This window comes from Corvus cornix, chromosome 19 (assembly GCF_000738735.6).
Source record: "Corvus cornix cornix isolate S_Up_H32 chromosome 19, ASM73873v5, whole genome shotgun sequence".
NCBI classification, from domain to species: Eukaryota; Metazoa; Chordata; class Aves; order Passeriformes; family Corvidae; genus Corvus; species Corvus cornix.
The window spans coordinates 7,782,316-7,808,109 of NC_046348.1; the positions used below are offsets into that span (position 1 = coordinate 7,782,316).

The 25,794-nt window shown below is 38.9% G+C and overlaps 2 protein-coding genes across 3 annotated transcripts; one reads left to right on the forward strand and one right to left on the reverse strand.

The window, feature by feature from the left end:
* On the forward strand, window positions 1–19,148 carry TRPV3 (transient receptor potential cation channel subfamily V member 3). 2 transcript variants are annotated; one of them, XM_010402378.4, is made up of 18 exons: window positions 1–265; window positions 4,218–4,340; window positions 6,774–6,878; window positions 8,461–8,547; window positions 9,192–9,349; window positions 9,640–9,816; window positions 10,002–10,142; window positions 10,334–10,614; window positions 11,247–11,423; window positions 12,098–12,256; window positions 12,681–12,782; window positions 13,358–13,431; window positions 14,072–14,237; window positions 14,714–14,780; window positions 15,115–15,386; window positions 15,809–15,921; window positions 16,533–16,603; window positions 17,054–19,148. In XM_010402378.4, the coding sequence occupies exons 2-18, from the start codon at window positions 4,222–4,224 to the stop codon at window positions 17,146–17,148; spliced, it is 2,364 nt and encodes a 787-aa protein (XP_010400680.3). In that variant the 5' UTR covers window positions 1–265; window positions 4,218–4,221; the 3' UTR covers window positions 17,149–19,148. The 2 variants fall into 2 exon arrangements, with proteins under 2 accessions (XP_010400680.3, XP_019143225.3); XM_019287680.3 differs by having other exon boundaries at window positions 18,331–19,148.
* Window positions 19,091–25,794, reverse strand: ASPA (aspartoacylase). Its single transcript, XM_010402377.3, has 6 exons — window positions 25,396–25,794; window positions 23,346–23,541; window positions 22,104–22,197; window positions 21,568–21,675; window positions 20,878–20,987; window positions 19,091–20,357 (listed from the first exon to the last, which is right to left on the reverse strand). The coding sequence occupies exons 1-6, from the start codon at window positions 25,620–25,622 to the stop codon at window positions 20,145–20,147; spliced, it is 948 nt and encodes a 315-aa protein (XP_010400679.1). The 5' UTR covers window positions 25,623–25,794; the 3' UTR covers window positions 19,091–20,144.

Below are 25,794 nucleotides of genomic sequence, written 5' to 3' on the forward strand. Positions count from 1 at the left end.
TGTCTGGCCAGTTTCTCCCTGCTCCCTAATTTCAGATGGAGCAAACCCCGTACGGCCGCGGTTCCTCGGCGCTTCCCTGGCTCTGCTTCCCAGCTGAGCACACCGGATGCCTGGAGCAGGATGGTTTTGTGTTTTTAGGATAGTCTGGAGCCTGAATGTGGTTTTACTCCTTTGGCAGATGAGTTTTGGATGTTGTCAGTGGGGCCCTGCTTTGATCTTCGCCGCCCAGATCCATCCATGCTGACATGGAGGTGTCGTGAGCAGGGTGAGTGCTCCGGGAGCTCTGGGGGTGTTTGGGGTGTGATGCTTCTGGAGAGAGGGAAATCTTCCAGAGACAAAGATGAAACCCATCCTTCACAGAGAGAATGTGTTTCTGTTGTGCTTCTTTCTGTTTTTCTACTCTGTAAATCACTCTCCTGAGCTGGGCCACGCTGATTCCTGGGCATTCAGGAGTGAGGAAGGATAGGCCTCATTTAATTTGTATTTGTCAGCCTGGAACACTGTTGCACTTCCTAATTCCTGTGCCAAGGGGATCCAAAACGTAATATCATACAAGTTAAACTTTACAGAATCAACTAGGTTGGAAAAGACCTTTGAGATTGAGTCCAACCTAAAATATTCATCTTCCACTGAAAGTTTCAGCTACTGTAGTGACCACTGAAAGCCAAATCCCTAGACTAGTAGAATAAGTTATTTCAACTCAGGAAAGGTCTTCTTTTTATTTAATTCAGAAGTAGGCAGGTAAATAATCTCAAAGCATTTTTCCTCAGGGAAAAACATTGCTTTTCAGAGTTTTTAAAAAATTTCTGTTAGGAAAAACCTTCATGGGAAAGTAAAAATTTCTCACCAAGAACATTTTTGATGGCACCTGATGTTTATGAATGCCCCTCGAAAGTTTAAATATCTCACAGGAAGATGAAGCTCTTCCTACCAAGTGTAACTTTCTGCTGATAGGACTCATAAATAATGCAGAAAAGTCAGAATGAAGTTTTATCAGCTTTGCCCTCAGGGAGGGGGTTTATTTTTTATGGGCCAGTAAGAATTAGGTCGTAGGTGATGGAAAGTGTCATGGTCTGTTGTGAGGCCCCTGTGAATGAAACAGCTCTTGGCAGTCACTTCTCATCCTCTGCCCCCAGGGAAGAGGAGACCTTTGTGCCACAACATCACAGCTGAGTGTTTCTTCTGATTTGTAGGATTCTCTCTTTAGCCATATCATATAAACTGTTACTGAGATATAAAGATACAGATACATGTGATTTTTCTTGTTCTCAGATAAGCAGAAGGTGAGTCTGTGATAATGTGTAGGAACGGCAGAATTCCATTCACCATTACAGATAAATTCCCTTTTCTTACCCCCAGCACGCTGGAGGTCAGATACCAAGCCCTCGGTGTCCTCAGATCCCCTTCAAAGTAATTCTTAATACTGTAAATCAATGCAGGGGTTTTGTCTTGCTGCCCACTTTAAATAAGCCACTTCTCTGGTGGCCTGTAAGTGACAATTAACGAGATAATGGGAGTAGAAAATAGTTACAGCCAAAGACAAGACTCTGTATCAGGTTACACAAGCTACACTACTTAGATCTGACACTTTTCAGGCTGCTGCACTGTTTTTCTCTATCTGTCATAGATTACAGAAAATGATAGTGCACTGGAAGCTGCTGATGAAAGCCCAGCTTAGTTTTCATCTCAGCACACAATTAATTGTGATTAAAAATGAAACAGACGCTACCTCAGCACTGTAACAAGGTACTTCTGCTGTGGTGCCTGCAGTTATTTACTTGGGCAGACTCAGATCTCATTTTAAATAGACTTTTTGGCTGGGATACAGTCACATCTCTGCTTTTGAAAGCGTAGTGCCTCTATACTTAAGGAAATCTGTTCTCTTTTTCCTTCCCAAATTGCTTCCTTACATCACTGATGGTTCAGCAGTCCTTCATCATCCAACACAACGTCAGTGCTATCTTTGATAATTTCCCACCTCTCCTCAGAGGTGCAGCCTGTTCTTGAGTCACTGCTAAAATCTCTGTGGTGAAAACCAACTGCAAATGGGGCTTTGAGCTGCTGCCCTTGCAGGAAGGTGTTGCCATCTCTGAGCAGCTCCAGCATCACTCACAAACGAGAGGCTCTTCCCTGTGTGCCTTAGAAATTTATTTCATCTTTATTTCTCCAGCTCTTCATTCCACTCTCCCACCCCTCTGGGTTCACACCCTTCCCAGCTGTGCCCTTCTCAACTTGGCAACTCCTTTTGTTGACTTTTGGACATTTTAGTCCGTTCCCAACTATTCTCTTCCTTTAAAGTCACTTCTTTTGTGTATCTATTTAATGTCCATCACCACCACGGTCCCCTTATATTTGATTTATGCCAAGTATCCCATTTGCATCTTCCTCAGGATGGGAAATGTTTTTGGCTACACACTGCTTTGTATTCTTTAAGTACTTGGTAAGAAGCAAATAGCAGAATTATTTATGAACTAAGCAAGACAACAGTCATTTGTTTTAGCTGTGTTTAGACTAAATGTTTATCAGTGTATTCACTGACACAACATGTGTCTGGGGACTACGTGAGTGCCATTTCCAGTGGCACAGACAAACCCCCTCTTCCCACCTCCATCGTGGCAACTCCAAGTTCAGCTCTTCTCTGCATTTACTAAAAGCTGTGGTGTACTTCATATGCAAGTAAAAATATTTTCCCTTTATAAATTATTTCTATGAAAGCTGTGATATGAATTCTTAGGGAATTCATCCAAACTAGGAATGTTTCCTAGGGTGAACACACCTGCCAATGGTGGAAAACACAATAAAAATTTATTTTCATGCCTGTTTCTTCAGCCAGCCTTCACAAGGTAAGGAGTCCTTTCCAATGTTTCAAGTTCCTATTCCATAGAGTGCCAAGAGATTACAGCTGCACTTAGGAGTGTTTGGACCCTGTAAGTTCTCAGTTCTCTCTGCTTGGGATTGAAAATTGCCATAATTAAACATTTGTTGTTTATGCATTAATAGACTTTCACTCAAATACCAGTGTATTTGATATTCCTGGCTCCTCTCTCATACCAGGTGTCATGTCTTTTCAAACACTCTTCCCAATCTGCTTTCTGTATCTTGATACTCCCATAATGAAGGAATCCTGGTGCTAAGGCACACTGACAGCACTGTGACAGGAGCAGAAAGTTTCTGTGTACATTTGTCACATTGAGGAAAGTGGAGTAGGAGGGGAGAAAATGTGTAGTTCATTTTGTTCAAACTTTGCAGGCAAATTATTTTTACCATTTGTCCTTGAGTATGGAGGGCACTCCCCTGATTTCCTTGGGAATGAATCCCTGACCTCATAAATCTTACTGGGTTTACCTTCAGTGAATTTTAATGTATCCTGAATTCACCTTCTTGCCTTCAAATTATCCTGGGTGATTTAAAATGATGCCCTTGAGTATTAGATTGAGAAACAGGGAGATGGTTATTCATTATTACTGACAGAATTCAGGGTGTTCCTAGGCAGGTAACATGCATCAAGATCCTTTTGTGGCATGTGCTGGTGGTCATTTCCATCCAGTAGAATCATGGGTTTTTTCTTTTTTCCTGAAGAAATGTTAGGACATCACCAGGATACAAGCCCTGGATGTTATCCATGTGATGGTTTAGCTGAGCTCAGCCTGGGCATCGTATTCAGAGTCTGCTGCTTCTGCTGTTCCAATGCAGTGAGAACCTTCAGGGATTTTTCTTTGTTCTCTTCACATCTGGAACCTTCCTTCATCTGTTTTCTGTTGCACAGATCTTCCTGGAATTTGCCACTTTTCTGAAGTTATCTTGGACAAGAGCAGACTGCTCAGATTAACTGTAAATGTGCACAACTTTAGGGCTACTTATAAAAGTCATCGTGCTCTTTATGTTTCTCGAAATAACACACACTGTCGCTGTGACTGACAGGCTCCTTTCAGTTTAATTTAGGCACAGGCTTGAATTTATGGTTCTCCTGGTACCACTTTTAATGGCACTTGCCATAGACTGAAATTTAATGAGTCATGTGTATAACCTTCCACATTTGATGCATGAAATGGTGGGGGCGTGTGCTTAACAATTGAAAAATGAAAAACGAAAAACTCTGGGGAAAAAAGAATCAATATTTGTGTGTTTATACGTGAAGAGGCTGTAAACAGGCAATTTGGTCACTACACTTTCTTCAAAGGAGCAGGAGTCAAGTAATTGACATCTCTCTACTGCAGAAACATGATTAAAGATAACAACGAAATTCTTCCACTAATGGGCAAGAAAACAAACCCACCTGGAATTCCCCCTGCAAACCAGCAAGAGAAAAAGGTGACTGAAGGCACTCCCACCAAGAAAAGGTAGGCTCCAGCTCAGTCTAAACCACTAAAACTCCCTGCTTTATCTCCTTTAGGAGATCTTTGCACTGAAATACCACCAACATCTTTGTTCTGTATAACCTCACAAGAATCTGATCTAATGATGGTTAATGCTTCATACATAAAGTGATCTTTTTGTAAGAGATCACACGGAGGAACACACCAGGTTTTATGTAAGAGTTGCTGGCCTGAAAAAAGGGAGCATTTCAAACTCAGCCTGACATGGAAATGTGACAGATTGTGGAGAGCCAGAGGGCTGGGAGAGCAGGAGGTTTGGAAAATCCTACCACAAACAGAAACCTAAATTCACTCTATTTTTCATTATTCTGATGAATGAGACTTCTTTGCTGTTTTATAAAAGATTCACTTTCATTCATAATTTATATTAGAGTATTAATAAAGGGATTGAGGGTTTGTATTTAATATGAATGGGGAAATAAAAGCTGTAATTCCTGCCTGATACTATGAAGTCAACTAAGTTACTGTGGAGTGAGGATGAATTTTCATTCATAAACTTTTCATTCTGGATAATTATTGGTTATTACAGCAATTTCTGAAACTCTGAAGGCCTGGCCAATTGTGGCTGTTCTGACATTTATAATTCTCAATAATCAGAGGAATCACTTTTCACAGGAATTGTGCCATTAGTTATTTGAGATCCACTGCTTGGGTGGTCCAATTTATCTTTTTGCCATTAAATTCAAAAAGATAAGCTCTTTAGTGGCATATGAGGGAGACAAAGTGTCTGAACAGCTCGTGATACACCCAGCACTTCAAAAAGGGGCGATTCCATGGCAGACCGTGTAGTTACAAGAACATTGCCAAAGCCAAGCCCTCAATTACTTAACTCCTATCTCACATTCATTGTGGCCTCAGGAACAGTAACCTTGGGGTTTTTCCCACCTCTCAACGCAGAGCTGAGGGTGTGGCTGGCAGCATTCCTGTAACACACAGCACCGACATCACGTGGATTTTAATGCAGGGCTTTAACACATTCTATTAATTATATGTTCCAATGCTGCTTTATCCTCTTCCTTCAAAACTCTGCCTCCAACCACCCCACCAGCAGCTGCTGCACTCCCAGGGTGGCGTTTCTCACTCTCAGCGTGTGTTGGGAATATTCGCTTTCTTGAAGCGGCATTCCCTGCTTGAAGGTCCTGGAATTTGGGTGGACTGACAATCTGTAATTAAGCACAGGAAATCCGAGGGGCAGGCGGGGAGGAGGCTGTCAGAGGCTGCTGATGTCTGTGGGCAGAGCACTCGGCCACGTCAGCACCTGGCTATTTGATGGCACCCTGCTTTGCACGGTGGCTTTTGGGGTGTTTCTTCCCCCCATGACATCCCCACAAGCCAGGAGAGGTGAGGTCTGTCAGCCCCCAAAGCAGGGTTCCCTTTCCAGCTGTTGGGTGCCAGAGTTAACACCTCGACCACCAAGCCTTTGGAAAACGAGATGAACTGGATAATGCTGTTTTTAGCAAATATCAGCAGGTTGTTCAGTAATGAAACACTGCATTTTAGCAGCAGTACCTGTACTTTACTTCAACAAGATTTTTTGGGGGAAGATGCAGTTAGAAAAAAAACGCCCTGTGGACAAAACCATAAATATTAGGTGAATTGGAAAGGTTTTCCAGGTGACTACTGCAACATTTTAGAAATGTAAGATGGTTTCTGAACAACAGCCCCTGTGGGAGTTGCTGCTTGCACCACTGAAACTCCTCTGCCTGCGGTGAGCTGTAGCAATGTTTTACTGAGATCCAGTAAAACCAAGCCATTGATTTTTGCCTCTCAACTCTGCAGGCTTTTAAAAGGTGAAATCTTTCCTATTACCTTTTCTGTGTTGTTTCAAATTTTATTTCTTTTCACTATAAATATTTATATAATTATTTTTAGGGAAAGTAAAGTTAAATGTCATGCAGGCAGAGGACACATTCAGGCCTGGCTGGTGGAAATGCCTGATGTCACTGAACATGTGACCTTTCAAACTTTCTGATTTCATCATTATCACTGCTGATGGGCTTGAAATGATCCATCCTGATGGCTCCTGGCTGGAGAAGCAGGGACTGGGATTAAAAGCAAAAAGCGTTTGTGTGTGCAGGACGCACGTGTGGCTGGGCAGGGACAGGAGCTGGGTGCAAGGCTGGTTTAGAGACTGCTGCTTACACATGTCGGGATCTGATGCCATGTGCTCTAAAAATACCTTGGGAATTTTGCCCATCTGCCTGCTTGGAAGAGCTGGGCACAGGCTGGAGGTTGGGATCCCCTCAGGGGAAAGCAGATAAGCCTCTGCTCCAGCTCAGTCAGGTTTAATGCCAGGAGAGATTAATTGTCAAGCTTGCCCTTGGTAGTTCTTTTCTTGGTTTACATTTGGGCTTGCCTTTTATCACTGATATTTTTTAACTGCACTGTCTTCAACAGTTCCCACTTTTTTCTGGAGATTGATGGCTTTGAAAGCAGTGCAACTCCCAATAACACCTCTCCCCCCGTGTTTTCCAAACCGATGGATTCAAATATCCGCCCGTGGTAAGTTACAGATGCACAAGCAATGGTCCTGCTGCAAATATATCTATTTGTTTCCCAGCAGCTTCCCCTCAATTCTCCTTGGGCCTCAGTGCCAGGATTTCACATGACTTTTCATAGTTTTTGGTCACTTCAAAGACAGAACTTGACTGGAGATTTATCTTTGGTTTTATCTACTGCTGTCCATTGCATGGAATAAATCAGGCCTCAGATTGGAATAAATTTAAAATAGGTATTTTTTTTTAATCTTAGCCTCTTATTAATGATGCATTAGAACAAACTCCATGCTCTCATTTGAGTGTTTTCTGCTGTGTGAAGGCCACAGCTTAATTTAGCAACCCCTCTTCCCAGCTGGCTGCTGATGTCTTCCCTCTATTGCTCATTAACAATCAAATGTGGAAATGCTGAATCTGAAATATTCAAAGCAGCCATTTATGCTGAATGAATAGAGAAAAATTATGACTGGGAAGAATACGCTTAATTTAAAAAAAATGTGTGGGGTGCTAACAGCTGATAATTACCAGTAAGGGAAATATGTAACAAATCTGGCATAGACCCAGAGTGGCCAAAGGTTTTTGTGTCTGAGGATGTCTGGTCAGCTTTTAGGAATGAGCTGACAGGCTGATTTTGGTTTCAGAGGAGAGGTGTCCAAATTTCCCCCTTGCTCAGGAAGTGACCTGCACATGTGCTTTGTCACCACATTACTCAGCTTTCTGCAGACAAGTGGCAGATGGAGTAAGAATGGACTCAGAGCTCCCAGGTTTATTTCAAAGGGAAAGGAATACCTGCAGAGCAGTGCTGAACCCTTGCATTGCTGTCCATATATCTGTTTGATCAATATTTAATAGCTCTGGTTGCCTAAATTATTAACCTGAGTTAGTTCACCCAATCTGAGCCTTAGAGAAAACAAAAGTACAAATAAAAATCTCATTTATTCTAATTTTTCTAAGTCAGATCTACTTTTAGGACTGTGTGGAAATTATGTACAGCAATTACAAAATATCAATGCAATTGAAAATCCTTTAAATGTATCATCTAAATATCTATTTAGGGCCCAGTCCTCAATTTCTTTCAAGTCAGCCACAAAACACTCCTGAGTTGCCTACAGTGTTCTGTGTAGTCAATCTTTAGGTAAATCACTTTCATTGTGGGCTTGCAACCCACTTACTGCCACTGATTTAACACTTGTTTTGTGCCAGATGACAAAGTAAGCACGTGAAAAGGAAGGATGTCAGCTTCAAGCATTGAGGATGATGCATAAAAAAGCAGTGATCATTTAAAAAAAAGAAAAAAGTTCCCACAGTTTCAGGATCTGTAGTGAAATAATATAATAAAACACAAAGCAGATTGCTTTCCTAATGTGGTCTTTTAAAAAATATAATAAAATCCTGCGAGACTCTTCATTTTTATCACTCACTTTAAAGTTCCTGTGGGAGATAAAATGACAGAATTAAAAGGCCAATGTCAAACTGGACTAATTTAAGCTCCAGTGTAGATACTCTGTCCTGCCATTGACTGTTTCTTCATGCAATCTGCCAGAATACCTGCTAGCATCTTGGCACATGTGCTTTTCTGTTCTCTGCAGTGCATCTGGAAATGGGGAAGACATGGATTCCCCACAGTCTCTTCAGGATGATGCCACTGAATACAGCCCCAATGTTGAGAGTTGTGGGTGAGTGGAGACACAAATATTTCTCAGCACATTTTCAGCTGATTAATTCTGTGGTAGGGTAGATATTACCTATTTTTCCTGCAGTGTTTTAGGAAAAAAGGTCATGTGCGTGCATGCCTTTCTGATTCTTCAATAATTAAATGTTGAAATAAACAACTCTAATCTCTCAAATCTCATACTTAGTGTGAGGATCCTTTATATATAATGTGTGTTTTATCATAATGGCAACACAGGACCTACACACCACAATTAGGCATGGACTATTTCTGCTCGGGGGAAATATGAAATTCTTCCTTTTTCCAGAATAAAGGATGATCAGAAAGTGGTGTAAGATGTGAGGTTAAACTCTCTTCTGCTGTGAGAGAGAAGGTGCAGCTGGAGAGCAGCTTTTTTCCTAGAAGAATGGATAAACTGGAAAAAACACAAAATACTTGAAAAATGTGGTGTTTTATTATAAACCCCCTCTCAATAGCCCACTTACTTGCAAATAAGCAATGTGAGAAATGTTCTGAGATACCCATGGAAGTGGGGCAAGTTCGTGTGGTCTGGGGCGAGTAATTGTATTTGGTTTTCCTCTCATTAATAAAATAAAATAAACCAGGATAAAGTAACCAGCGATTTCATGATGGTTTCTCACAATTCAGTGCTAACACATCCCAAGGCCCTGAGCTGACAAGTGCCAGGAAGAAGCTGAAGAGGAACCTGTTCCGGGCAGTGTCCGAGGGGAACGTGGAGGAGCTGCAGCGGCTGCTGGCAGAGCTGAAGGAGCGATCGAGCGCCTGCACCAACCTGCCCGTGCCAGGTGAGCTGGGCACAAACCTGGGGGGGGGTTGCCAGCTCTTCTGGTGGCTCAGGTGCAGTCTAAACCTGGGAAGTGTCTTTATTTCCCTGTGAGTTTGGGAGTTACGGCACTGGGACGCCCAACAGGAAAACCAAGGGCATTGGTTGCCTTGGTGCTCAAATATAAAGTGAGCAGAATGGAGTCATGGCTTGGCAAATAGTTTACATTCTTCTGTATCCCTCGGATTTCACCCCTAATGAACAGAAGTTTAATGAGTAACAGTGATCTGATCTCAGAATTCACTCTTGTAGATTACCTGATGAAAAAATTCACAGCTTCAGACACCGGCAAAACTTGTCTGATGAAAGCTCTGCTGAACATCAACCAGAACACAAACGAGATGGTGAACATGCTCCTGTGCTTTGCAGAGGAAAATGGCATTTTGGAGAGATTTATTAATGCAGCATACACAGAAGATGCATATAAAGGTATTGCCATCTGATAGCAGTTTCAGGTATATGGTTCAACATGCCATCCATAAAATAATGATGGTTTAAATCCCTTAAACCAACTTCTGTTCATTATCCCTGGTGCCATCCATTGTGAAACATCATTAATGTTTCAGAGTGTGCTTGAGAGACTCAGCCCTAAGTTCCTGTGTCTGTTTTTTCAGGCCAGACAGCTCTGAATATTGCCATTGAGAGGAGACAGTATGAAATCACCCAGAGCCTCATTGAAAAAGGAGCTGATGTCAATGCCCGTGCCCAGGGTATTTTCTTTAATCCCAAACACAAGCATGAAGGCTTTTATTTTGGTAAGTGGAATTGAGATATTTCTGGAAAAGTTAAGAAGGAATGCCCAAAGTTTTATAAAACGAGCTCAATCCAGTACAATCAATATGTAAATGTGCTTTCATATATTAGTATGCTTAACACAATATTTTCTCTTCTGATTTGAATGCCTGAAATAAAACATGACCACTTGTTGCATTTTATGATCCTGTAGGTGAAACTGCACTGGCTTTAGCTGCATGTACCAACCAGCCTGACATAATTGAACTGTTGATGGACAATGCCAGGACCAATATTTCCTCTCAGGATTCCAGAGGAAACAATATCCTCCATGCATTAGTTACTGTGGCAGAGGACTCCAAAACCCAGAATGACTTTGTGATCAGAATGTATGATATGATTCTGCTGAAAAGTAAAGACAGAAATCTGGAAACAACCAAAAATAAGGAGGGTTTGACACCACTGCAATTAGCTGCAAAAACTGGGAAATTAGAGGTGGGTGTGATTTCAGTAGCATCTAAGAGAAACTGGTGCTCTGACACATCTCTTTCCAGGCTGGTTATGCTGTTTTGTATCAGTATTTGGTGAGCTAATTTGGTTCAAAACACAAACAAATATTTCCACTGCAATGTTGTTTTTATGCTTCAAGGTTTCTCTGTAACTCCCCCCCTCTACAAACTACACAAGCTGTTTAGAACCAGCCTTCTGTTGTACAGAAATTCTGCATTCATCACCAGACAATTCCAGAGAGCTCACTAGAACTGCTCTGCTGTGCTGCTGTAGAATTTGGTTTTGATAAATCAACTGCAGCATAAAGAACTGACAGTGGGATGATTTAGAAAGTAATTAAGTTAAAGGAAGGCAAAAATGAGCATATGGAAAATTGTGCTTTCATGCTTTAGAAAAATATCTGAGAGAAAATCTGAAGGCATTAAAAATGCTGTACTTATTTCTTAGAGGTATTCTATCTCCAGCACCCCTCACTGAGTAACACAATTACAAATACATTAAATTGCACAACTGTACATAACAGGTAAAAGGTGGGAGTTTGGGCAAGTATGGTCATGTGCTGTCTCCTTTCCCATGAACAACACAGCTGCTGACAAATGATGCTGTTCATGTTTTAGATTCTGAAGTACATCCTGAGCAGAGAGATCAGAGAGAAACCCAACAGGAGCCTGTCACGAAAATTCACAGACTGGGCCTATGGTCCTGTTCAGTCTTCTCTGTATGATCTGACAGAACTGGACACCACTGCTGACAACTCAGTGCTGGAAATCATTGTCTATAATACAAATATTGGTGTAAGTTACCTATTTTTAAATAAAATATGTATTTTTTTCTAGCAGCACACCCATTTCAGATGTGTCAGCCTAGGCAACCAACTGAGTTACTTCTAAAAGTAAACAGTAATTTTTGGTTCTCAGTTTTTGTATCAGGAGCAAGATAAATTTTATACCTCTGGACATTGTCAACTGTAAGCAAATATGCATATTCAGCTCCTGAAACACAGGTGAGGTATTTTGGGGGTGTCTTTTCCTGCATTTGAAGCCTTAATCTGCCTTCTAGAGGAACATAAATATGGCCGAGCTGGTCAGACCAAATAAACTTTACTTAACAGGTTTGTATTTTAGGTGTTTAGGAGTGTTTGCTTTTCAAATCCAGAATTTTGCATTTGCTGAATTCAAATCCAGCCACAAAACTTCCAAAGGAAGCAGGACCAGAAGTTCACAGGACAGTTTTAGCTCAGTCATGATTCACCAGGCTGAGAACGGCAGCTTATCCCAGCAGGAGGGGGAGTTGTCCCTTTGTCCGTTCTCAGGGTGGGTCTGACACATCCCTGAGCACAGAGGTGTTTCCAGAGCAGCAAGGATGGAATGGAATGAAATACACAAAATTCATGCCTGAAATTCAATTTCCTTACAGGCAGCAAGTTGAAATACTTAATTTTTAAAAAATCGTCTTTCTTTCTCCTCAGAATCGTCACGAAATGCTGACTTTGGAGCCTCTGAATTCACTGCTGAGGATGAAATGGAAGAAGTTTGCACGGCACATGTTTTTCATGTCCTGCTGTTTTTATTTCCTGTACAATGTAACATTAACATTGGTTTCCTACCACAGGCCTAATGAAAATGTAGTGAGTACAGCAGCTGAATCTCACCAAATTTTACTGACTTAAAATGCATGAGTATTTCCTGAATTGTATTTAAAATGCTGAAATAAAACCAAATATTTGAATATCTGGGTGTAGAGAGACCAGGTTCTCCTACATCAGGGTGGGAGCATCACATTTGCATTTTGTGGAAGTGACCTAAAATACAAATACATGATACAAAGACTGTTAAATTTCTGAAAGTGTGGAGAGGGTATTTTGTTTTTCCTTTAAGAAGGAAACTTCTGATATTTCAAACACTTCTTTTAGGGGGCTGATTGTGTAAATAAGAAGAAAATTCTCACTGGAAGGGAAGAAATTGTGAGCCCAGGGTGTGAGGGTTTCTGGTGCTTTGCCTTTTACCCTTCAGGGATGGAACTGAGATTTTCATTCTGGATTTGTCTTGCAGGCTCCTCCTTACCCACTCGCTCTGACCCGTGGGGTGGGGTGGCTGCAGTTGTCAGGACAGGTGATGGTTATGTTAGGAGCACTATTTTTAACCATAAAAGAGGTAAGACCTTTTCATAACAAATACATAACAAAATACATAAAGAACTTCTCTAAATTTATGAATACACTGATGATGATATTGGCAATACACGTGGAGTATCTGTGATATATGTCATTTTTAAATCTTTGGTACAATCACTTATTCAGAATGAGCCTGGTTTTATATATTTGAATACAACTGTGACACAAACATGAGGGTATTTTCCTTTCAAATTCTCAGTGCAGAGATCGATATCAATATTGTCAAATTATTGGCTTTAAGGACAATTGAATTGCAACTGGTAATGAAAAGAAATCCCACGGTATAATTTTGCCATATACTGTAAGTAATGGCAAATGTAAGTAAGTAATGGCAATTAATGTAAGTAATTAAAAACAGTAACTGAAACTATGCCAGAGACAACAGAATTTTAACCTTTGAATTTACAGCCCAAAAAAAAAATTAATTCTAGAAGTTACCATGTGTTATCAGTAGATGGATTAGTTTTGAACACCAGTTAAACTATTTTGAAAAGTAGATTTTGAGGCCTGTTTTCTCTTCCACCATGCCTGTAATTTATGTATCTGCCTGCACAGAGTGTAGCCATCTTCCTGCTCAGGCCCTCAGACCTGCAGTCAATTCTCTCTGACGCCTGGTTCCACTTTGCATTGTGAGTTTGACATGTATATATGTATATTTTATACTATATATAAAATCCTTCCCTATCTCATGGTCACAGAGAATGTGCTCCTGTAGCAGATATTCACTTTTTCCTTGAAATTATCAGTTTTAGAGGGATGGATGGAAGTTTACCTGCAGCTTTTCTGTAACACAAACTATTGGTTGCTCTGTTGGTAACAATACCAGGGTTGATGGGCATGGAGTGGATTTTTCCCACCTGCCAGTGTCTTCCCTGTTTGTGGAAAATCTGTAATTATTTTATCAATTCATTAAGCTAAAGCTGCAATTAAATAGCTTCTAAGATATTATAATATTCTAAGATATTATTATAATAAAGACAGATTTTTAATGTCTCTGCCAGCAAAATCTGCATTAACTAGCTGTTTTGGGGAGAATAGTTTACCTAAATTAAGCTTTAATAAATTTAATCCTTATATGTTAATATACCACTTGCACTGACCTATTTTATCTTTAAACTATAATGGTAATTTCATGGGGAGAATAAAAAGCAGCAAGAAATAACAAATGAAGCATAAAGAGCAAAGAAATCTTGTTTTCGTATTTTTCCATTCTGTTGTTGGTTTTGTGCTAGTAATTTCTCTTTTACATATATGTTTGTTTTTTAACAGTTTTATACAAGCTTTGCTTGTGATCTTCTCTGTCTTTTTGTACTTGTTTTCCTACAAAGAACACCTGGTGTGTCTTGTTTTGGCAATGGCCCTTGGCTGGGCCAATATGCTCTATTTCACCAGAGGTTTCCAGTCCATGGGCATTTACAGTGTGATGATTCAAAAGGCAAGTTTTTCCTTTGTTTTCCTTTGTTTTACAATGATACTCCATTGTTCCACAATCCAAATCAAGTCTATTCAGCAATTATATGTAATTTATACTTAATTTTGAAATGTTTTTTTTCCAGTTTTTACCTATTATTTCAGCAGAACACACTATATAATTTCAATAGCAGGAACTAGTTTATATCTTCATATTGCCATTTTATTGCATTAAATAGGTGAGTGGCTTGTGTTTTTTCCAGGTAATGTAGTTCTGCAATTTAATTGCATCAGAATCTGTAATGTCTGTATTGTACAGAATTAGTCACTCTCAGAAGAACACACCAGGCTTGAGATAAAAAATCAGACCTTTGGGTTTGTTTGCTCAATGGAAGCAGCCTGATTCTTTAGTGTGTGCCTCCCCTGTATCCCTGTAGAATTCATAAGCACAAAACTAGTTCTGAATTTTAATTTCTGTCCACTGTTTCATTCCATTTTTAGGTCATCCTGCAAGATGTGATAAAGTTTTTGGTTGTCTATATCGTGTTTTTGCTGGGATTTGGTGTAGGTAAATATTACTGGAGAAAAGCACTGATGCTCTGTGTGAGTAAAAATTTTAGCAATATTATGAATAAGAACCCTGTTTTCATGATGAGAGCTCATGTTGGGGTTTCTTCTGGATGTTAAGTTTAGATGTGAACAGATGAGGGATTTGACTCGGTCTCAAATCCCTGGAATTTCATTTGGATGTGGGCTCTTTCTGCTTCCTGGAGCTGTCATCTGGCTGTGTGTTGTGGCTGGGCAGCTCTGGCTCTCTTAAGCATTTTGAGTTCTTTGGGATGAAATGCTCTGTATTCCTTAATAATGAGTGTGACTGAAATTTCCTTGTGCTTTCTTCCCAGCTCTTGCTGCACTGATTGAGACGTGCCAGGACGGTGGGGAATGCCATTCCAACAGCAGCCTGGGACCTGTCCTGATGGATCTTTTCAAGCTCACCCTAGGACTGGGTGACCTGGAGATCCAGCAGAACTCCAAGTACCCCGTTCTGTTTCTCCTGCTCCTCATAACTTTCGTTGTGTTGACTTTTGTTCTTCTCTTGAACATGCTGATTGCATTAATGGGAGAAACAGTGGAGGATATTTCTAAGGAGAGCGAGCACATCTGGAAACTCCAGGTTTGTTTGGGAGTTTGCTTGGTGGAGTGCAGGTGCTTGGGCTGAAATCCTCACACTGACAGAACAGGTTGGGTGTTAACAATAATCTCCATTTGTGTTTGGGAGTGAATAAGTAATTGCAGTATTAGAGAATTGTGGTAACTTTGGAATTAACAATCCTGAAGGTGATATCATGGCTTGGATTTCCAACCCATGCACTGTCACACACCTTCATGACTTTCATTCCCCTGGATATGTCACAGCATGATGTGTTCCACTATTTTTCCAGGAATCTGTGAATCCCTATTTGCACAAATCATCAGTGATGTGTTATTTGCTGTTGTTGGTGTTGGCTGTGGGTGGAGGTTTGACCTGTCATAAACTGCATGCTGTGAAATCAGAGCATGGCCAACCATACTCATGTAACTGTTTACTGTCAATAGAGAGCCAGGACTATTTTGGAATTTGAAAAATTCTTACCAAAATGTCTGAGGAAAAAATTCCAGCTGGGAGAACGGTGTAAAGTGGCTGAAAATGACACCAGGGTGTGTTTAAGGTAAAGCAAAATAGAATCATGTGCTATTAATTCTGCTCTCTCTATGTTGCTTCAAGTTTATTTCTCCTTAAAACCCTCTTTAAAATATTTCTATTATCTCTACAAATTATGCTATATGTACAAAAATATGATTTGGTTCCTTTTTCAGTTGTAACCAATTGTTTAAATAGGGAAAATGTATAAATTTTTATGTAGACAATTTTTCGGTAAGAAAGCAGATTTTCATCTTCCTGTGTTTTTACTGTAGAAGCATCAAATCTGCTTGCAGTAAATGTCACTTTATCATAATCTCCTTTGAATGTCAGCTTTAAAGCAATCATAGTTAAGTTGATTGGTAATTGATGATTACCATATTAAAGAACTGTGCTGTTTAATGAAAAATATTTAAATATTTCAAGATTGTACTACCAATGTGTGAAATTATGAAGTTGTCTTAGTATTATTCTCATGTTCATATAGTGCCTAACACTGCAAAAGACATTCAGGCTTTTAGTCCCAACAAAGCAGGTGGTAAAATGTCACAATCCCAGGAAGGAATAAAGGGGGAAGATCAATGATGTAGCTGGGGGATAATGCATGGTGATAACACAATTTATGTACAATGTAAACAGGATTAATGAAGTGAAATGGACCGAGTGGAAAACCCATGTTTCATTTATTAATGAAGATCCAGGGCCAACAGGTACTGTGGAATTTTGACACCTTATTTGTACAATCTCTTCTTCTTAGAAATGCTTTTTTATACAGTTTTATACCTTTAAAAATATAAACTCTTCTATTAAACCACACATTATTGCTAGAGAAACTAATGGTTAATATGGCAGTGGTGTTTAATTACTTTTAAAGACTTGGAGAGAGGGCTGGTTACAAACAAGTTTTGTAATATATATATTGGATGACATAAGTGTTGGCCAGGAAATCAGAGACATCCATCTGCTGCCAGGGCAGGAGTGTCCTGGAGAAATGAGCTCCCTCTGGGATGAAAAATGTCTGTAGAAGATATGGTAGCAAACTGAGAGCTTGCTGTTTAAATAAATACATCTTTTTAACAACAAAAAGAAGTGCCGAACTCCAATCTTGCCTATACAGTTTCTACCATATCCTGTTTTGTTTACAATGCATTTTTTTGCAGATCCAAGCAAAATTCAAGATAATTCAAGAACTAATAGCAAAAACACCCTGAATACGTTTGAAGAAATGGATGATTTGCCTGAAACTTCTGTCTAGTTGTGCTGTGCTTGACATGTGGCTCTTCTGAAGGTTAAAAGCATCAGCAGTGGATGCTGAAAGCTTTGTGGCTGTTTTGGACAGCTGTAACCAGCTGGAACACAAACTTTCAGTGACACAGTCTGATGGCTTGAACCCATGTAGCAGAGCAGCTGAGCTGAAATAAATGGGACTATTTCACTGGGTCAGTTCTGAGCCTCTCAAACTGTTGCTGTCCAAGTTTGCCTGACGCTCCTCAAACTTGGCTCGAGATGTTTAACTGGATAAAAAAGGTCAAATGTGAGATATTTCTTCCTTTTGTGGAAAATTAAGGTCATCATGATCCCAATCTGCTGATTTTTGGACTCTCTTACTCATGAGAAACTCATTTTGTACACTAAGAAAAAAAAAAGGTTCTTGTCATGGAGAAAAGCAAAGCATTTCAGTTCTGAAGACGACTAAATGAAGTAGGTTATTTTGAAATAACAATGTTCTGGGCACATTTGCAGCTTTTTGCGTTGACTGTCAGTGTTACTGGAGGCTTGGTTCCACAAGTTGGAAAAAGCCTCCTCATGTCCCAGGAGCTTTGCCTGATCTGTTTTCCTCTGTGCAATCCCCAGGGTATAACGTGGAGTTTACTGCTGTTTATTTATTGCTGTGTGTCTGTGCCTTCCCATAGAAAAACAGGGCAGAAATATAATTCCTGATGGAGGACATTTGCTCCAGTCACATCATCTTTACATTTCCTCCTTGGCTTTTCCATGCTGTTGCATCTTCCTACATAAAAAGTTACCACACTAGAAGTTCTTCTGAATTAATTTTTGCATTCAACCACTTCAGGAAAATAAGTAGTCAGTATTTCTTCCCCAAATGAACAAAATGAGTTCAATGCAATGCAATTCCAGACTTTATTTTTCATTCAGAGGACTCTGTAATGCATTTCTGTAGCTCTTATTTCACTGCCTGTGATGACCAAGTACTATGAATTATATTTTTAGTTTTCTATTTTATGTGTGTGTATATATAAGGAGAAACATTTGTTCTGTGTACTTTTAAATTTCAATCAACATGTGTCTCCAGTGTCATGGCTTTTCATCAGAATTATTCATGTGGTGCCTGTTTTAAAGGTGCTATTTTAGGTAAGACTCAGGGGAACTCAGTTCTGTGTTTGAATGATAATAAGAATTGCATTGGATTTTGCAGCTGTGGGCAAAATGATCCAAAAGACTTTCTTAAGACAGAAGAGAGCGTGAGGGAACCCTCCAGTGGGAAGGATAATGCAAAGATATTTACAGGGATGGTGAACGTGGGTCCTGCTGCCCAACCAGCCTCCTACAGATGCTGTGTCCTGAGTTTCCAGCCATGGCCTGGATGGATGGGATCCAAAGGAAACTGAAGTTGTATTCTGGCAGGGCACAGGAATTTGAGGGGAAGGACATTTGTGTACCCACAGACCACGTAACACCTGAGCACTGTTTGGCTTTCTCAGTAGGAGATTGTGAGGATGAGAAGAAAAATTCCGGCGGTCTTGGAATCTTTAATCTTTGCTGGTTAATTTTGCACCGAAGCTGCCAAGGAAGGACTGCACAAGGTCTGTTTGGATTCTTTCAGTGCCAGTTTTTGTACAAAGGGAAAAAATACCTCTTCACACATACTCAGGAACCAGGCTGAGCCATGAGGCTCTGGTCACTGGAAACACGGAGATCTCTGCGCTGTGCTGAGGCCACTCTGAGCTGTGAAACAGAGAAGGCACAAAAAACCCTAAAAGAATGTGCTGTGCCACTGTCCAGGTACAAAATGGTGTGGATGAACCCAGGAGCAAGCTGGGGGTGGTTTCTAGAAGCTCTCACTGAAGATATACCCTCCTTGTGTGGCCACAGAGCTCGGCCACCTCACATGAACCATCTGCTGTCTCCAGGCTCTTACCAAGGACACTGAATAATGACTAGAGCAGGTCATTCTGTGCTTTTTATACCATGTTTATTTAAATTAAGGAAATAAAACTTGTCATTCAATAAACATTCTGCCTTGTGTTTTTATTTTATTGCCATAGGGGTTAAACAAAGGCGAAGAAAAAATACTTTAAATTTAGTAGTAAATAAAGACAACATCACTTTTCAAAGGTAGAATATGGGAGTTATCTGGACAATTAATCTTTCAGTAAATAATTAATGTATCCTTATGCAAAATTCTTAATGTTTATCACCAAATTGTCAAATACATTAAAAACAACTTTAGAAAACTAATTAAACCCCCATTTTTTCCTCTTTTTAAGATATTATGACAGACTTTATCTCTACAGACACAGAACAAGTCTCCCCATATGGGATTCTTCCTAATTTCCATTCTGAAATGCTCAGGTATGGTTCGTGCACTGCTCTTCATCAAAACCAGAGTAACTGCCTAAATCTTGACTTAGATCAGAAACAGCTTGAATTAATTGTGAAATACACTGAAATATAAGACATTTTAGACTGTATTTCTCTGAAATCCTGGTTCTAGCTTGTTTTTATCTTTCTACTTACAAAAACAAGACAAACCCCAAGGCTTTCACTTCAGCACAGTGGGGGTCAGTCACGTATGCAGATAATATCATTTATTATACACACCCTCCCCCTGTTTCTCTCTGCCCAGGTTTTCCTTTGACTCACATTTTCTGTGTTTACCTGAGGAATTAATTTCAAGGATCAGCCCATTGTAAAAAGTGTTGGTTATTGAGGTTTGGGGTTTTGAAGTAGAAAAGCTGTAATTTTTATGTACAATGTAGTACTGTGGATGGAGCTTCTTCATAAAAATTCCATAAAAATATTTATAAATTCTTTGCATCTCTAGGAGTCTATTAAAACAATAGAGTCATAATCAGCATTATGACAATAGGTCTCAAAGTGCTCAGCAAGGTTAATTAAATTACAATTTAAAATTAGATTCTGCATTTATTTATCCCATGAGTTACTTCTGAATGACCCTGGACTTCACAAAGAAACCCACTTTTTCTATGAAAAATCTGTAATAAGCTCTTAAGAAGTGCTCTGGTCTGAGACTGATGACCTGAGGTGTTTTGCAGTGAGTTTGATTTTCTCTGTTTTTACAAAAGCTTGGTTCTTTTCATAATATGCAGCTTCATTAATAAATGTTGGATAGACTGTACAGTTCCCCTGATATGGAATTATTTCTCCACCAAGAGTCAAAAATAGAGGATCACCATTCTTTAGTGGCTGCCAGTCTTGATCCTTAGGGAAAGAAAATAAATAGAATACATTTACTTTCAAGTTTTTGTGTATTTTATGTGATTCCTGAGTTAATGCTAATTATGCTAATTTCTGCAGTTTATGGCAAATGCTTTTAAAATAATTCCTTTTAATCTTAATACATAATTTTGTGTGTCTGGCCCTCATTTTCAGAATTCACTGGTCTAGTGAACTAGAAGGAAACTGCAGATGCTCATAATTGATTGAAAACACACTCATTTTAGAATTAAAAGTTAGGTTTATATTCTAAAATATAAGCTATCCTATTGTCTTTTTCTTTGTAGTGATTTTAGATTCAGTGATTCCCAAGACAGTTCCTGAAATAATGAATGTATGACCTCAGTGAGAGAACCTAATCCTAGGGGAGGTCTAAAGTATTCAATAAAACCCATTGGCAGTATTGGCATTTTAAATATTTATTACTAAAATATACAACAATGTAGCAGAAGCAACACAGGAATAAGTAAAAAATGTCACAAATGGAAACTCTTCTAGAATTTACCTGTAGTTTAGGATGAATTATAGCAGTAATTTCACCATTCTTATTCCTGGGATAATCTACTTTCTCCATTATTTTAAACACCTCGATGGTGCATGGTGGAAATTCCTTTCCTAGAAAGAATAAATGTAATTTAATGTCAAGATGAAAAACTGCCTGTTAAAAAGAACATTGCATTATTTATTCTCTGTAGAATGGCTCAAATCATCAGGTTGTCCCCTCAAAGCCAAGTTGCAGAAAGATGGTCCAGTCATGTATTTGGGCATATGAAGTCCTGGTCTAAATTTGCCACTGAAATGTTACTTTTCAGTTAAAAATATCTATTTTGTAGACGAGGAAATCAATGAAAGGTCTGTTTGCTAGTGTTGCAGCACAGAGTGGTATCAGTGGTATTTAATCTTTACTATTCCAGCACAATAATGGAAATTCTGACGTGCATAACTGCATTATTTTCCTTCTACTTAAAAAAAACCCCAACAAACCTGACAAAAATATACTCTGAAATAATTAAAAACATTTATTTTGCCAGAGCGTGTTTTAGGTATTGCATAGGTCTGACTTTGGTTTTAGAGAACAATTCTCCCCCACCTTTTACCTGTTTAACTGTAGAAGGTTATAGACCAACCAATTTTTAAAAATATTCTCATGAAATAGTCCACTAACATGACACAGGAAGCTATAATTTCTTATTACCTTCATTAAAAAGTTGCACAAAATCAAGGCCATGTTTGACAATCTTCCTCATTTTGTCCAAAACATCACCTCTAGCAACACCTTGTGGCTGGGGCCCCACCTCAACACCTGTTTGGAGATGAGGGAGATTATTAATGTCACTTAGTGTCACCGTCACACATCACATGCTTACACTGCACAGCAAAAATACGTCTGATACATCAGTATTTAATGTTTAAGAGGGATAGTAAGGCACAGAATCATGTGGCTTTTTAAGGTAAGTAAGTCCTTCTTATAAATATTTTCTGCAAAAAGTGGGTTAATTGAGTTTAAGGATTTCCATCTGGCTTCTGTATTTTGTAAGCTAGAACTCTGATTGTGTAAATCAGAACTCTTCAGAAGAATGGATAATTATATACATTTGTTTTGGTAAATATATTATCAAACAGCTTCTGGTGATCAGAGCACTCTACAGAAGTCAGTGAACACATCTGAAAACAGCCATATTTTAAAATCATTGATGGTGGGTTGGAAGAGCCTTTAGATTTGATATTTACCAACAGGATGTTTTGCCACAGATCGAGTTGTTGCATATTTCAGGCTGGGATGTTCAATCAGCAGAACAGGACAAGGTTCTGGAGCCAAAGCGTTCTGTGGAGATGGTTTAAAAACACCTTTGTTATGCAAATGGTTTAAAATGTTGTGCCACAAAAGATTACTGATGCAGAAGTGATTTACACAATGTCTTCAATATGTTGCCTTTATTTCAGGGCCCTCAAGGAAGTAGGACATCTTTAGAAAATGCACAAAGCTGTGTTTGTTGGTGTCTGTTCCATTAGCTGATGCCAGGCAGCTCCGCTGAACCAGAACTGAGCACAGTTCTAGTCTTGAACTGCCAGCAGAGAAAAAAAACCTCCTCAGCACGGTTCCAAAACTGAGAACTGAAATGCCATAAAGCAGATTTCAACTATTTATTTGGGGTTAGACTCCAGTTCTTTTATGGGGACACAGATTGTGAATTAAGCCTTATTTTAATCTTCCTTATTGACATTTTTGCTACTTGAGGCTTCTTTCTTGATTACTGCCCACCATTACTCTTCATATAATTTTAGTCATAAGCTTTCTAGATCTTTTATAGGGATATTAACAGAATACATGTAATAAGAAAAAAAATGTTAAAAAAGACCTTGTTTCTAAGGAAAAAAAAAAATTAGAATTCCACACCATTGGCCCAACCTGGATTCCATCAGTCACTGTCCAGGTCACCAGAATTCAACCAAATTATGCTTAAGCCAGCACTTCTGCAAACCTCACTCTACCAAAACTTATCAGCTTCAGGAACAGCAGAATCAAACAGCTACTAAGGACACATCACTGATAAGGGAACATTTGTCATTACCTACTTCCATTATTTTTTTGCAGATCTTTATTTAATGAAATTAATGTCTAACTATTTAGCCTGTGTGACCCCAAGTTCCTGACAGATCAGTGTGAAAGCAGATTAAACTGCATTAATTTTCATAGTTGTTATTCTAAGTATTCCTCTTTGCCCATCAGTCTTTAATAATGCTCATTTTAATACATGAAGATATGATAAATTTAAATCTGAATTACCTGATATTATAATTAAATTAATAATTGCCTCTGATTAAAAAAAAATCATCCTATGAGTAATGAAATATTTTAAACGGTTTTGCATAATAAAAAATAGTATATTTAAAGAAACTACAAAATAATATATAGTAATACAACATTACAACTAATAATCTATTTTAATAGTTCATTTAAATTAGTTTTACCTTGATATAATGAACCATTTGAATTGTAAAGTCATCCCTGGAGTTTTCAAGAATAATGGTACCACCCATGTTAGAAGTGGTGTTGTGAAGGTCAAAAATAAGGTCATAGGCATCATCACTACCTTTGGGACCAAATATATGATTGATTTCCTGAGCCCTCCTCACTTCATATGGAATATCTTCCACCACTGGCCTGCTGTTAATATCAGCACAAAGAAATTAGTAAGCTCATTCCATGGCTTTACAATCAACAAAATATGTATTAGCCTTTTCTTTTTACTTTGATTCCAAAATTGACTGGAGTTGAAATCACCTGTTTAATTACCAAACTTAAAATTGGCTGAATTTGTTGATGAAAGCAGCTAAGATTGTCTTAGAATTGTCTTATTATTATGTGTCTTGTGCAGAAGGGTATTAAAATTAATCAAAATTTGGCTGGAAACTACTTATTTCTCCTTACACCCCAAAATTTTCCCCTATGCATAAAACTAACAAAAAATTTAGCAACAACTCAGAGCACTTCCAAGACTGGATCCACCTCCTATTGTAGACCATATTCAGACATCAGTTCATGATGTTTTGCCTTGGGACATCACCCTCAAGGTCTTTTTAACTTGTTTTATTTCTTGTCTTCTCATGATCTGGTCAGACCTTTACAGTTTATTCCTTTAGATTCTTAAGGCTCAGTGAAGATTTTGCTGCCTCAAATTTGCTCCTCCAAAGTTTTAGTGCTTGCAATTTCAGGAGACTCTGTATATTGCATAATTCACCTTTGTATTCTTTAGTTCTGCCCTTAAAATTCAACATTTCGTCACATAAGACTGTTAATTAATACTTTTTATTGAAGCCAATGGGACTTCCACCATTACTTTCAGTAGTATCAGGATTTCACTCTCCTTTTTCTGATTTTGTAAAATAATTTGTAATCTTGAAGGTTCTACACTTAAGGGACCAGGGGAAGGTACTCCAAACACTCAGTAGTGCTGTAATAGGACCAGGCAACTTCACAGCATTTACTGAGAAATAGTGGTTAAAATATGAAGACAACCTGCAGGTGTCTTAATATGGTGTTTTTTCAAGTGTTCTGTGTTCGAAGCAGCTGAAATCAAACAAAACCACTCTTTTTTTGGTATGTTTTTCCAAAGTAAACAATTAAAAGAATGGCCTCAATGCTTCTGTGTTAACATCTGCTTATCTTAGATATAATAATCAACAACAAAATTCTAAGATGAAAAGCCAGATGGAAAGATGTGTAGGGTAAGAGTAACTGTGCTTGCAAAATATACACAGTAAGTATTTCTTTCTGTGATATTCACCTTTACCATTAAAAATTTTCCAAAACGGAATTACCTGGTTAGCAACTATACCAAGAATGTTTACATAGCAAAGTACTCCTCTGGAACAGATGTCTCAAAAGCACAGAAACATCAAATCCTATTAAAAATTTAAGAACAGTTACTATTTTACAAAAGTTATACACAGTATTTCTTCTAAAATAAGGAGTCAGTTAAATTATTGAGATTTTTGGCTATCCTTTTGCCTTAGAATAGATTATTTCTAACTTGAAGTTTTTCTAATTTCAAGTTTTCACCTTTTCCTGTACATAACTGGAATTAAACACACCACCCTGATTTCTGTGCCATTCTGTCATATACTCAGATGTCTGTTTAAGTTGCTTTTATCTATTATTTCTTGGAAGTCTAATTGTATTCAGAAGAGCTCCCAAACTGAATTGCACAAGACATGAGAAATAATGACTCTCTGACTCAGAACAGCGGTACTCCAATTCACACAAATGCAGCTCATCTAATACTAATTTAAAATGCTGTTTAGGATAATGTGTTGGTTTGAGACTGATTTTACCAGCAGTAGAAATGAATATGTTAACACTCATGCAGTTTGTTCTTTTTTTGGGTTAAAGGTCAGTAATTTCAGTTCTGGGACTGCACTGTTAAAGTAGTAGGGGAACTTGTGTTTAACATTTTAATCTGGGAAGTATTAAACTTTAAAAAGGAGGAAGTAAAACAAGAGAAAGCACAACTGCTCTTACCCAAGACTCTCGGGGTCAAAAACCCGGTTGAGATCACAGTCAATGTACCTCGTGCACCTCTCCACAGCCCTGGGGTTGGTGAGGAATGGTTTCACTTCCACTCCTGGTCTCTGGATCTCGGCTCCATCCTGCTGCCAGTGCCTGACCAGGAGCACCCCCGATAATTCATTGCCATGAGTGCCCCCGAAGAGCCCGACCCGTCTCACCGGGGCACACGGGGAACTCATGCTCTGCAGCAGCTCCAGCAATTGCTGAGGGCAAAACACAGAATAATGCTCAAGGAAAACTTTTGTCTCTGGTGGGGAAAAAAAAAAAAAAATTCCAGTAGGAGATTCTTTCTTCTGGTTAGGTCAGATGCAAAAGAAAGTGAATTAATTTCCCCCAAGAGTTCTCGACTCC

What these genes read in the sequence shown, in the direction of transcription:
- ASPA (XM_010402377.3), bottom strand. Translation starts at nt 25,622, where the DNA reads ATGAGTTCCCCGTGTGCCCCGGTGAGACGGGTCGGGCTCTTCGGGGGC. An exon ending in AAATGGTTCATTATATCAAG is followed by an intron (nt 22,198 to 23,345) that starts GTAAAACTAATT and finishes CCATCTCCACAG; the next exon opens with AACGCTTTGGCTCCAGAACC. An exon ending in TGTGGCAAAACATCCTGTTG is followed by an intron (nt 21,676 to 22,103) that starts GTAAATATCAAA and finishes ATCTCCAAACAG; the next exon opens with GTGTTGAGGTGGGGCCCCAG.
- TRPV3 (XM_010402378.4), top strand. Translation starts at nt 4,222, where the DNA reads ATGATTAAAGATAACAACGAAATTCTTCCACTAATGGGCAAGAAAACA. An exon ending in ACAGGCCTAATGAAAATGTA is followed by an intron (nt 12,257 to 12,680) that starts GTGAGTACAGCA and finishes TTTGTCTTGCAG; the next exon opens with GCTCCTCCTTACCCACTCGC. An exon ending in AGCACATCTGGAAACTCCAG is followed by an intron (nt 15,387 to 15,808) that starts GTTTGTTTGGGA and finishes TACTGTCAATAG; the next exon opens with AGAGCCAGGACTATTTTGGA.